Consider the following 13203-nt stretch of genomic DNA (forward strand, 5'->3'; position numbering starts at 1 on the left):
ATGCTTGTTTTGTGAGTTGCATGAGATTGAAAAATGCCAGTTCACACCAATGAGACATGAATCTTTACATTTGAAGCTACCCTACGGGCTTATTTTTTTTTTTAATTTTGTTTTTGTAGTTGTAGATGGATACCATGCCTTTATTTTATTTGTTTATTTTTATACAGTGCCAAGGATTGAACCCAGTGCCTCACATATGCTAGGTAAGCGCTCTACCACCAATAAAAGCTCACTTGAAATCCTGAGGTTGAAAGTTCTGAACATGCCAGTCCCAGTGATGTACAACTATAATTGCAATGATTTGAAGGCTGAGGCAGGAGGATCATAAGTTTGAGGCCAGCCTCAGCAACTTAGCAAGATACTGTCTCAAAATGAATAATAAAAAGGGTTTGAGGGGCTGAGGCTGTAGCTCAGTGGCCCAGCAGTTGCCTCGTATGTGTGAAGCACTGGGTTCGATCCTTAGCACCACATAAAAATAAACAAATAAAATAAAGGCATTTTGTTCATCTTCAACTACAAAAAAAAAAAAAATTAAAAAGAGTTAGGGATCTAGCTCAGTGGCACAGTGCCCCTGGGTTCAATACCCAGGTACTAAAAAAAGACGACAAAATTTTATCATGAAAGATAAACTAGCAAGCTAGGATAGGCATTAACAGAGAATTGCCTTATTGCTTGACTAGTACTTTTCCACCTCAACATTTAAAAAGTTGTTATAAAATGTGACACTGAGGAGTTAGAAGAATGACTAAATCCACTAATGGAAGCTCTTCCAATAGGCAAATTTCATTTTGAAGTTGACCTGGTATTGGTTACATCGTCTGTTCAAGGCTCAGATTCAGCAGACTTTAAATCCAAACTTGTGGGTTTTTTTTTTGGGGGGGGGGCGGGGGTAATTGGGGATTGATCCCAGGGGGCACTTTACAACTAAGCTACATCCCCAGCCCTTTTTATTTATTGGTTTTATTTTTTACTAAGTTGCGTTTGATCTGGCTTAGTTGCTGAGGCTGGCCTCAAACTTGTGATCCTCCTGCCTCAGCCTTCCAAGTTGCTGGGATGACAGGCACACACCACTGCACCCAGCTGTGATTTTTTTTTTTTTTTAAATAAAAAGTGCTGTTCCCTGTAATGCCACCTCATACAGAATTATTTGACAGGGATTCTTCTCTTGCTTTGATCTTTTCCAACCTTCCAAACAGAACCCCACCCCCAAAGAACACAAGCAAAGAGGATGTATTTGTATAAATAGTTTATTGTGAACTCTCTACTCTCATAGGTTAGTGGGCTTGAGGATTCACTCAGGAGTAGGGTGGGAAGGCAAGAGAGAGGGAGTGGCATAAAGTGCAGCATGTAGAGACAGATTTTTGAGGGACAGACTGAGGGTGACCAGTCTTGGTCAGCTAAGCTACCTGGGGAAGGAAGGAGCTGGGTTAGGCCAGGAACCCAAAGTTCTCCTTTGACCAGCCCACCCCAGGGTCTCAGTCCTTCCTCTGCTTCCTTATTCATGGTCTTCTGCAGTGAGGGAAGTATGGGGGAGGTAAGAAGCTCTGTAGCTGCCAGGCTTGTGGGTGCTACCAGCTGAGCACAGGGTCCCCAGTCTCGTCCTGGGCTGGTGGAAGACCTTGAGATCTGGGCTTTCATTGCAGTATCTTCAGACAACTCGGAATGAGGGATGAGACCCTGGCCTTGGAGGGCTGCACTTCTTCCTCTGTGGCATCCAGGAACTGCTGCATGTAGCAGGAGGTGCCCAGCAGCATGTGGCCTGTGGCCTGCATGCTGAAGAGGACCCAGCGAATCATTTCCCTGGGGACGGGCGGGGATGAAAAAGCACTCAAGTCAAAAATATGAACAATGTCCCTCCTTGCATCCTCTCAAATGCATCCTCCCCCAGATTCCCACACTGGCCTGGAGGAAGTACTTTCAAGTTAGCTTTCTCCATTAATAAAATGAAATGTCCACTGAGATAGAAAGACTAAAAACACTTCTTGATTTTAGAGCAACATGCAAAAAGGAGCAAGGGTTGTCTTCCCTCTGCCCATGGAACTGGGTTAACAGAAATTAGCTAAGCTATCTGGAACCTCAACTTTCTCATGCAAACTTAGGCTCCTTGAATAAGGCCTTTATTTGTATTTTTTGTAGTACTGAGGATTGAATCTAGGGCCTGGTACATGCTAGGTAAGCACTTTACCTCTGAGCTACTAGCCCACCTCTAGATTTTTTCCAATTATTTGATTAATTAATTAATTAATTATTTTTTAAAGAGAGAGAGAGAGAGGAGAGAGAATTTTTTAATATTTATTTTTCAGTTTTTGGCGGACACAACATCTTTGTTTATATGTGGTGCTGGGGATCGAACCCAGGCCACACGCATGCCAGGCGAGCGCACTACCACTTGAACCACATCCCCAGCCCTATTTGATTAATTTATAATAATATGTGGGGAGGGGTGCCAAGAGTGTGGCTTGTGGCTCAGCAGTAGAGCACTTGTCTGGCACGTACAAGGTCCTGGGTTTGATACCTATCACTGCAAAAAATAAAAATAAAAAAATAGAGAGACATACATATATACACGCATACATATACTCACATATATTTATAAAATGAAATAATATACTTAAGGGATATAGCTGAGAAATAGCCCATTTCTTAAGTTTGAAAACTGAGGCTTTAAACCTAGCTCACCAGCCGTAAAATGGAATGAATTTCTTTTTTTTTTTTTTTAAAGAGAGAGTGAGAGAGGAGAGAGAGAGAGAGAATTTTTTAATATTTATTTTTTAGTTTTCGGCGGACACAACATCTTTGTTGGTATGTGGTGCTGAGGATCGAACCCGGGCAGCACGCATGACAGGTGAGCATGCTACCGCTTGAGCCACATCCCCAGCCCCATGAATTTCTGTCATATGCTACAATACAAATGAACCTCAAAAAACAGTATGCTATGGGGCTGGGATTGTGGCTCAGAGGTAAAGCGCTCGCCTAGCATGCATGAGGCACTGGGTTCAATCCTCAGCACCACATAAATATAAAATAAAGACACTGTGTTCACCTATAACTGAAAAATAAATATTAAAAAAAAAATCAGTATGCTAGGGCTGCGGAAGCGGTGGTGTGCTCGCTTGGCATGTGCGGGGCTCTGGGTTCAATCCTCAGCACCACATAGAAAAAAAAATGAAATGGAAATGTTGTGTCCACTGAAAACTAAAAAATAAAAAAAAATTGAAAAATTCTCTCTCTTTCTCTCTCTCTCTCTCCCCCTCTCTTAAAACAAAACAAAACGAAAAACAGTATGCTAAGTGAAGAAAGCCAGTCACCAAAGTACAAATATTGTGTCATTCCACTTTTACGAGGGACCTAAATAGAAAAGTTGAGAAAAAGTAGAATAGAGGTTGCCAGGGCCTAAGGGCAGGAGGAATGAGGGTTATTATATAAGGGGTACAGTTTCTGTGTTAGGATGATGAAAAAGTTCTGGAAAAGGATAGTGGCCATGGTTGCACAACATTGTAAATGTACTCAACGCTACCAAATAGTACACTCAAAAATGATGAAGATGGTAAATTTTATGCTATCAATATTTTATCTGAATTTTTATTAAAAAATGTAGTGATGGGGCTAGGGCTGTAGCTTGGTGGCAGAGTGTTTGCTTGGCACGTGTAAGGTGAGAGGCACTGTGTTAGATTCTTAGCACCACATAAAATAAAATAAAGGCATGCGGTTCATCTACAACTACAAAAAAAAAAAAAAAATTTAAAGTAGTGACAATACTAAGCTACGTCCAGCTTGCTTTTGATTTTTTTGGGGGGAGGGAGGGGAGCAGTACCAGGATTGAACTCAGTAGCACTCGGCCACAGAGCCACATTCCCAGCCCTATTTTGTGTTTTATTGAGAGACAGGGTCTCACTGAGTTGCTTAGTGCCTCACCATTGCTGAGGCTGGATTTGAACTTGCAATCCCCTTGTTTCAGTCTCCCAAGCTGCTGGGATGACAGGTGTGTGCCACTGTGTCCAGCTGCTTTTGATTTTTGATAATGATATATCTACTTTGCTTAGGTCTGAGAGTTCCATTTCCCATAAATGGACTGAGTTTAAAGGCTAAAACTTCTTGCTTTAGATTTTGAAATCTGGTAGATACTGACAGTAATCTCATATCAAGACAGGGAATGGTATGGCAATATGACGGGGAAAATAGAAGCTTTAGCCACAGAACCAGGCTCCAGCCTGCCCCTGACCTGCCTCTGACAGGTAGCACCTCACAGCCTCAGTTCCCCCATCTGAGACTGGCTACACAGAGGGGAAACTAAACAAGCCAAATGGTGCTGAGGATTGAACCCGGGCCGCTTGAGCCACATCCCCAGACCCAATCACATACATTTTTATTCATTCTACTCAGGGCTTCGGTGGTGATAGGCAAGCACTCTACCACTGAGCTACACCCCCAGCAGATTATTTGAATAATTCTATGATTATTGAATAATTGAATAATTCTATGATTATTGAATAATTCTATGATTATTTGAGTAACTACTATGTGCTGGCATTCATCAAGATTCCAAAAGCAACAGACATTCTTGCTCTCATGGAACCTTGTTCTTGTTCTCACGTCTGATTCATCTCTGTATCTTTAGTTTGTAGCATAGGACCAGGCACACAGTAGGTACTCAGGAAACACTAAATAAAACAATTGTGGACAACTAGAATCTAGCAGAAGAAACTAGCTGGAGGCCATGCTCTGCTGCTATCTAGTTTTGTGGCTTTGGACAGATTGTATCACTTTAGCCTCAGGGATCATAAGCCGCCTAATGGGATAAGAATTCTCCAGAACAACACTGGGGCAGTAGGATTTGGGAAACACATCATAACCGTACTTGTTTTATGATTTCATATCCTTTCATGTTTCTTGTGATACTTGATTAAACTTTCAAAAGAAAAAGTTTAAGACAACACAAATGCTTCTTCTCCATAGACATACAAATTAATTTGTCCCTATGGAAGGAAGTTTATTTCATCTCTTCTACCGCCATGGAAAAATTCAGTTTGTTATCTGTAAATTTTTAACTCATCATTATCAGCAGAACTACATATGTGGGAATTTGAATTGTTCTTTAAACTGATTGTAACTTCTTGCTAGTTCTCTCATTAATTGATGAGTTCAATAAAATCTTTGACACATGTTTGTTTTTAAAAACTTGATTCACTGGCGCAGGGTGCAGTGACACACACCTACAATCCCAGAGGCTCAGGAGGCTGAGGCAGGAGGATCTCAAGTTCAAAAGCCAGCCTTAGCAACGGAAAGGTGCTTAACAGCTCAGTGAGACCCTGTCTCTAAATAAAATACAAAATAGGGCTGGGATGGGGCTCAGTGACCAAGTGCCCCTGAGTTCAACGACTGGTACTACCCCCCAAAAAAAACAAAGTTGATTCACTGCTCATTGCTGGAGCATGTGTTCAGTGTATATGGGGCTCTGGGTTCAATCCCTACCTCCTTTTGCCCCAAAAAAGGTAATTAGAAGACTGCTTAAGAAAACTTACTTTTTTAGGTGAAAAGATGCAGTTTGCCATAGTAGAAGGTAAACAACTACCTGTATCAAGGTTCCATCATGGAGTACCTGTACCCCTCTGGCACACACTAGGAGTGCAACTCAAGCACTTAGATATAATTGTAAGTCCTACATGAATGCTTACTGTTATGCTTGTTACTCCAGTGCCAGACCCAGGCACTGAGAAGGGCAGGGCTCATTATGGACAGATAGGGGCTCTGCCATTGCTCTGTACCCACTCCGACCCCACTTCACCCCAGTTCACTCACTTCACCATGCTCTTGGCTTTGTAGCAGTGTAGATCATAGGAAAGGGAGTATGTATTATAGAGTGTTGCCTTCACATTCAGGCAGCCAATGAAGTCCTGTGGGTTCAGCTTGTACAGGTCAAAGGTTATGCGGGCCACATCAATCTTCTTGGTGGGCTTATGGGAAAGTTGGTACCTAAGCCCCTGCAGCAAGACAAACGTGGTTGGCATACTTCAAGACTTCTCTAAAGCTCTCAGTTTTCTCCCCTACATAGGTAGGAGCTCACCTGTTTTGATGGAGGCTGCCATTTCTCCCCCTTTTGGAGGACCATGAACAGCGTATCATCTGCCAGGGCTTGGAAATACTCTTCTGTCTCTACAATTGTGCCATCTTTCTCCAGCACCAGGGAGAAGGGTTTGTTTGCCAGCATCAAGACATCCTGAACCTGGGGAATAAGGTTAGTGATGCTTCTGCCATCCACATGTAGCCACAGAGCTGGTGTGTGGAAGACACTCATCATACCACTTCAGTTGCCAGGTAAAGAGCCAGGGTCTCAAACCAGGGGATGGCACAGAGACCCAGGCATCATTCTACCATGGCATCCCCACCAAAGGTTTTTATATTATGGTACCTCTTGGTACTTGACTTCAGAGTTAATAGTCTAGAACAGTGCAGTCCAATAAAATATAACAGAGGTTATATATATGAAATTTCATATATATATGAAGTTTTAGTGAGATATAATTTATGTACAATAAATTTCACTCTTTTAAAGTGCTTTTCAGTATATTTGCTAAGTTGTACAACCATCATTACTATCTAATTTCAGAGCATTTTCATTACCCCCGAAATAAACCTACTATCCATTTTTCCCATTCCCCATCCGATAGCAACTTTCTACTGTCTGTATCTATGGGTTTGTCTTTTCCAGACATTTCATATAAATTGAATTATACAACATGGGATCTCCTAAGACTCACGTCTGAGAATGTTTTCAAAAGTCATCTATATCATAGCATGATTCATTCCTCATTTTGGCTAGTAATATTCCACTAGATAGATGTATCATTTTTTTAATTCTTTCAACAGTTGATGAACATTAGGGTTGTTTCCACTTTTTTACTATAAAAATGCTGCTGGGAACTCTTTTTTTTAATATTTATTTTTTTAGTTTTCGGCGGACACAACATCTTTTGTTTTTGTATGTGGCTACACGCATGCCAGGCAAGCACACTACCGCTTGAGCCACATGCCCAGCCCTGCGGGGAACTCTTGTGTACAAGTTTTTTGTTTTGGGGTTTTTTTTTTTTTTTTTTTTTGGTAGTGGAGATTGAACTCAGGGGCATTCAACCATTGAGCCAAATGGAAATAGTAGTAACTACCTTAAGGTTTTAATTAAAATAAATAAATTAATTAAATAAAGGTACCATGTCCACCTACAACTAAAATATATATTTTTTTAAAAAATGTAAGTGTTCTTTTTAAAAATATTTGTTTTTTAGCTTTTTTAGGTGGACATAATATCTTTATTTTATTTGTATGTGGTGCTGAGGATCAAACCCAGTGCCTCACGCATGCCAGGCCATCGCGCTACTGCTTGAGCCATATCCCTGGCCCTAAAATTGCAAGTGTTCTTGAGCTCACTTCCTGAGTTTAAATGCCAGAATATGGTCAGGCACAATGGTCACATCTGTAATCTCAACTACTTGGGAGGGTAAGGCAGGAGGATCTCATTTGCCCAGCCAACCTGGACAACTTAGTGAGACCCTGCCTTACAGCTGGGTGTGGTGCCAAATGCCTGTAATCCCCGTGGCTCAAGAGGCTGAGGCTGGAGGATCTCGAGTTCAAAGCCAATCTCTGCAAAAGAGAGGTGCTAAGCAACTCAGCAAGACCCTGTCTCTAAATAAAATACAAAATAGGGCTGGGGATGTGGCTCAGTGGTTGAGTACCCCTGAGTTCAATCCCTGGTTACCACCCCCACCTCCCAAAAAAAGGGCTGAGGACGTAAATCCAGCACCCCTGAGATTAATCTCTACTACTACTACTATTAATAATGATAATAAAAATCTCAGAGAATAAACTCAGCCTTTGCCTCTGGAAAATGGAAATTGTAATAACTGCCTTAAAGATTTTAATTAAAAGAAATGCTGTAAAATGGGCTGGGGATGTGGCTCAAGCGGTAACGCCCTCGCCTGGCATGCATGGGGCGCTGGGTTCGATCCTCAGCACCACATACAAATAAGGAAAAAAAATAAAGATGTTGTGTCCACCAAAAACTGAAAAATAAATATTAAAAAATTATCTCTCTCTCTTCTATCTTAAAAAAATACCAAAAGAAATGCTGTAAATCATCTAGCAGAGTACATGATCCATAAGCAGCATTTACTACACTTGTATACTGTGTTGATTAAAATGGGAAAAAACCCATGACATGTCATAGAATATATATATTTATATAGGAATAGACCATTCCGGACATTTATAACCACATTATTAATTATTTTGGAATGACAGAATTCTCACATTTCTTTGAAAAAAAACTTTTTAAAGTTTTAGATGGACACAACACCTTCATTTTATTTTATTTATTTGTATGTGGTGCTGAGGATTGAACCAGTGCCTCACACATGCTAGGCAAGCGCTCTACCACTGAGCTACAGCCCCAGCCCCTCACTTTACATTTTTTGATTGTTTCACTAGAGAATATATTTTCCTGCTTAAAATTCTTCAAAAGGGGTCTGGGGTCAGCATAGTAGATTAATATACCTAGCTTCCAGATCCTGATTTTTGAAATACCGTTCTCCTTGGAAATGAAGCAGAATTTTTAGGAGAAAAATGGCCAATCCAAAGACTAGGGCAAGGAAAATACAAGATGAGCCTGCAGTAGGATTCCCTTCAGACCTGTCTATCATCTTGAAAAGATGGAGTCTCACTGTTGTTCCTCCTCACATTTTTTGGCAATAGGACTCTGAGTGGAGGATGCCAAAGCTCAGTGGCTACAAGAATCTCCTTTTGAACCGGGGACAACGAGACAGGACACTGCATAGGAATCAGGAAGCAGGTTTATTTGGCTATAGCCAGGTTCAGAGGGCAAAGCTTTCTCTGTAATCAATCAGTCCCCCTGAACCCCAAGTTCAGGCAGTTTCAGAACTTTATACCCAGCATGTAAGGGAAGGGGCTCAGAAGTTCACAGTCTGCAGAAATTCACACGAAAGCAGCTTTTTTCTTTCACCTTTCTGGGAAATTAACCCTTCAAGGACAACACCTGAGAAGGGGAGAGCTTCTTCTCCCCTTTCTTCCCTCCCCCTGCCAGCTGTTACCATAGAGCCCAATTAGGAACATCTTCTCTTATCTTTGGAGTAAACATCTCTGTGAAGCTCTGGCTCAAGACCAGAGGCCTTGTTAAAGGATCTGTCTTTTTTTAATCACACCTTGCATTTGCAAACACACTTTTACAAACTACTACACTGGATATTCCATAAATGTTTGTGAAAAACTAGTAAAGGGGTGTTTAGCACCTGGAGTGCTGATCTCTTGTAGGCCAGTGGCCAAATAAGATAGAGCAATAGGAAATACAAAGTTTAACTACATTGAACTCTTTTGTAGAGACTCTTGCTGATAGTCCTAAGATCAAGTATGGTGAAGAAGATTTCTGGAGAAGCTTAATTAAGATTTTCTGTGAAAGAGGGTTGTGCCACAACACCATGGGTGCTCATATCAGAAAGGAAGACTTTCCACCCCTGTCAAATCCCAGCTCATGACCTGGAAGACAGGGGCAGCTGGCAGGGCCAGCTCTCAGCCAAGGCCCCAGGACTTGGACTGGGTGGAGTACAGGCAGGCCCCTCACCTTGTGGAGCAGGTCCTTAAGGCTGTGTGCCGTGACACCCTTGCGCACTCTCCGATCTGCTGTGCTTACTCGGCAGGGCCGGGCCCTGGGGGCCTCCAGGCTGGGCTCAGACAGCAACTGCTGGGTCACCACTGAAGTGCTCACTGCCACATGCCTGGGGGAAGTTGGGAACATCAGGATGAGCCACTTAACTACCACTTCAGACTAGGATCATCATGTGCCTCCTTCATCCCACCCAGATAGTGGGATGTGCTCCAGATGGCCTTACTCAAAAACCTATGCAGACTCTGATGGGCATATAAGTCACCTGCAGATCTTGCTCAAATGAAGATTCTGATTAGTTTGGGTGGGACGGGACCTGAGGGTCTCATATGTCTAACAAGTTCCCAAGTAATGACAATTTGGCTGGTTCTTGGACCATGAAGAGTAGCAAGTTGATAAAAGACCCACCCAGCATTCCCCCCAAAGACCACTTTCTTCTCATGGCCTTGCTAATTTCACCTGTAAAGTGGGATGAAGTCGGGGAAGCCTGTGAGATGTTTTTGGACACTGAGGTGCACAAAGCAGAACCAAAGGAGTGGAGAGAAGATGGAGCTTGGATTTGCACAGGCCCAAGTTCAAATCTTGGCTCTGTTACAGATCTGCTAGGTGAGGGAGAGTGCCCACCCTGTGCCTCAGTTTCCTTATCTATCCATTTGGTATAATGACCCCTGCTTCCCATAGTCATTGTGAGGCCTACCCAAGATCAGGAATGGAAGCACCAAGCCCAGAGCCTGCCCACCTCTACCCCAAGTGTGGTCGTGGCTTGATGGGTGGCAGCGTTCACGTCACCTAGGGGCTTCTCAGACTTGCAAAACCCCAGGTACCACTTCAGATCTCCAGAATCAGAAGCTGTATTTTAACAAGATTCCCACGTGACTTACACAACCATTCACATTTGAGAAGGTCTCACCCACAACTCCTAGGTAGCTCTCCTACCCCTCCACCATTGACTCTCCTTACCTGGACAGGGACTTGGGGTAGAGAAGGCTGAGGGACTTCATGGCATATTCCATCCTCCTCAGCTGGAGTGTTTTGGATCTGGGAAGGAGGCAGAAAAGGGTGATTAGAGTGGGAAGGAAGGGTGTCCCTCTCTCCCGTCATTGGACACAGTACAACTCAGCCTCCGGTCCAGCAAGTCCCGACACTGGTCTCTCATCCCAATTCACACACACCACCCCCATGCATGTCTATGACTAAGCCACAGGCTCCCATCCTCATCTCTGTGCTCAGGCTCAGCCCCCCTGGTAGCTGCTCCCCTGCCCCAGCTCCACTCACTCCATGTTTCTCTGTCACTGGCTCTGTCACACTGAACAGGGATCCCAAGTTGGGGCTGAAGAGGCCCTGCCTGGGTTGCTCCTGTCCCCAGGGCAGAGTTCACTTTACACTGGCAGGAGGTGAGTCACACCACCTCATGCTTGCTTCTGGGGACCTGAAGGTCACCTATAGTCCAGAGACTTCCTAGGCAGCCAGCCTGGTCTGAGTCTGCCCTCTCCCATGAGTCCTTAAGCAATCAAATCACTCAGACTTCCCGCCGGCCCAAAGAACTTTCTGTGATGGTGGAGATGTTCTGTTTGTGCTCTCCAATACCATAGCTATGAGCCACATGGGGCAATCGAGCACTTGAAATGTGGCTAATATGACTAAGAAGCTGGATTTTTAATTTTGTTGAATTTTAGCTAATTTTAGTTTAAATTGCCACTGTGGCCTCTGACTCCTGTCACCTACATTGAACAGCACAGGTCTAGGCAGGTAGCCCTGGGCTTACCTGCCTCCACGTTTACTCCTAAATCACCACACTGAAACTTTTGCATACTCCAAACCTTTTGCACAAGTCACTCCTTCCTATAATGTCTTTCCCTGACAAGGAACTGAATGTTTAGTCTTGAAGCCCCAGTTTCTAGCCTCTCCAATCCCTGGCTACCTGGCCTTGAGCTGCTCGCTCTTATTTTTAGCACCCAGCATAGAGTGTGCTGGGCACAGAGCAGGGGACACAAGGAGTGGGCATGGAACAAAAGCCCCCTCCCCAGACAGGTAGCATCGCTCTTCCAAGATCTCCAGGCTCTCCCCAAGCCAGCCCCCACAGAGGTGGAAAGCCCTGCTTTCGCACTTAGTACTATCTCAGCCCACTTGCTTTGGCCACACTCCTCAGTCCTGTCCCTAGGAAAACTCTGCCAATCACCACCACACCTGCTCTCCAGGAGCAAAAACACCCCAGACTCCTCACCTCCCCCTCACAGCCTCCTAGCCTCCTTGCAATTGTGCCCAACCTGGCCCAGGCCTCCCTCCATTTTATTTCCAGTTCCCAGAAAGCCACTCCCCTGGCCTTCAGCCCAGCCAGGGAAAAGAGCATAGGGAGTAAGTTTGCAGCTCTCCCTAGGGATTCCAAGCCAGTCTGATTTCCAGAAAAGTCTAGAAAGGAGGGAAGAAGGCATGTTTTGAAAGCTTTGGAAATGGGTATGGTCCCGACCATGCTATCAGGTAAGAGGGCACAGAAAGCAGGCATATGCAAGTTAGGATTCTACCTCTGCCCCACATGGGTTGTTTCGGTTCAAACCAGTCCTCTTTCTTCTGTGAGCCCCACAGAGACGGTGATTCCTGTTTTATAGGGTTGAGGTGAGGATTAGTGATGGTAACAGTTTTGCAATGTAGAGAATGGATGGAGTGATGTTGGTGTTATTCACAGTAAATTTTAAATATAGCAGAAAGTAAAAGAAATTGAAATGTGTAGTGGGTAAGAGTGTTTGATTGGCTGCGGAGGCTGAGGCATGAGGATTGTGAGTTCAAAGCCAGCCTCAGCAACTTAGCAAGACCCTAAACAACTGAGCAAGACCCTGTTTCGGGGTGGGGAATGGGGTTGTGGCTCAATGGTAGAGCGCTTGCCTAGCATGTGTGAGCACTGGGTTCAATTATCAGCACCACATATAAAAAAATAAAGTCCATTGACAACTAAAAATAGTATTTATAAAAAAAAAAAAGACCCTGTTTCAAAATAAAAAATAAAAAGGGCTGGGAATGTGACTCAGTGGTAAGGCACTCCTGGATTCAACTCAAAAGTAAGATCTACAATACAGCAATCTCTCTCTCCCTCTTTCTTGCTCACACACACATACAAACACACCCCTATGAGAAATGAAAACATGTTCACACCAAAACTGTATACAAATGTCACAGCATATCTCTTAATAGCCAGAAGGTAGAACTAACCCAAACGTTCATCAATTGATAATGGGTAAGAAAATAGAGTATATACACAGTATATCACTTATCAAAAAGATAAATAAAGGGGCTGGGATGTGGCTCAAGCGGTAGCGCGCTCACCTGGCATGCGTGCGGCCCGGGTTCGAGCCTCAGCACCACATACAAAGATGTTGTGTCCGCCGAAAACTAAAAAATAAACATTAAAATTCTTGAAAAAAAAAAAAAGAACACACTGATAAACTGATAATCATCAAAAGTAACACACTTGGGGTTGGGAATTGTGGGTCAATGGTAGAGCGCTTGCCTAACACGTGTGAGGCCCTGGGTGTTCAATCCTC

The 13203-nt window shown here is 43.5% G+C and overlaps 1 protein-coding gene across 1 annotated transcript; it reads right to left on the reverse strand.

Annotated features, from left to right (window-relative positions):
- Positions 1-1231: 1231 nt before the first annotated feature.
- Positions 1232-11977, reverse strand: Cidec (cell death inducing DFFA like effector c). The gene is made up of 6 exons (XM_026383067.2): positions 11892-11977; positions 10628-10705; positions 9626-9779; positions 6065-6223; positions 5800-5981; positions 1232-1800 (listed from the first exon to the last, which is right to left on the reverse strand). Exons 2-6 carry the CDS (start codon positions 10678-10680, stop codon positions 1635-1637), a joined length of 714 nt encoding a protein of 237 aa, XP_026238852.2. The 5' UTR covers positions 10681-10705; positions 11892-11977; the 3' UTR covers positions 1232-1634.
- Between the last annotated feature and the right edge of the window lie 1226 nt (positions 11978-13203).

Source organism: Urocitellus parryii, chromosome 16 (assembly GCF_045843805.1).
Source record: "Urocitellus parryii isolate mUroPar1 chromosome 16, mUroPar1.hap1, whole genome shotgun sequence".
NCBI classification, from domain to species: domain Eukaryota; kingdom Metazoa; phylum Chordata; class Mammalia; order Rodentia; family Sciuridae; genus Urocitellus; species Urocitellus parryii.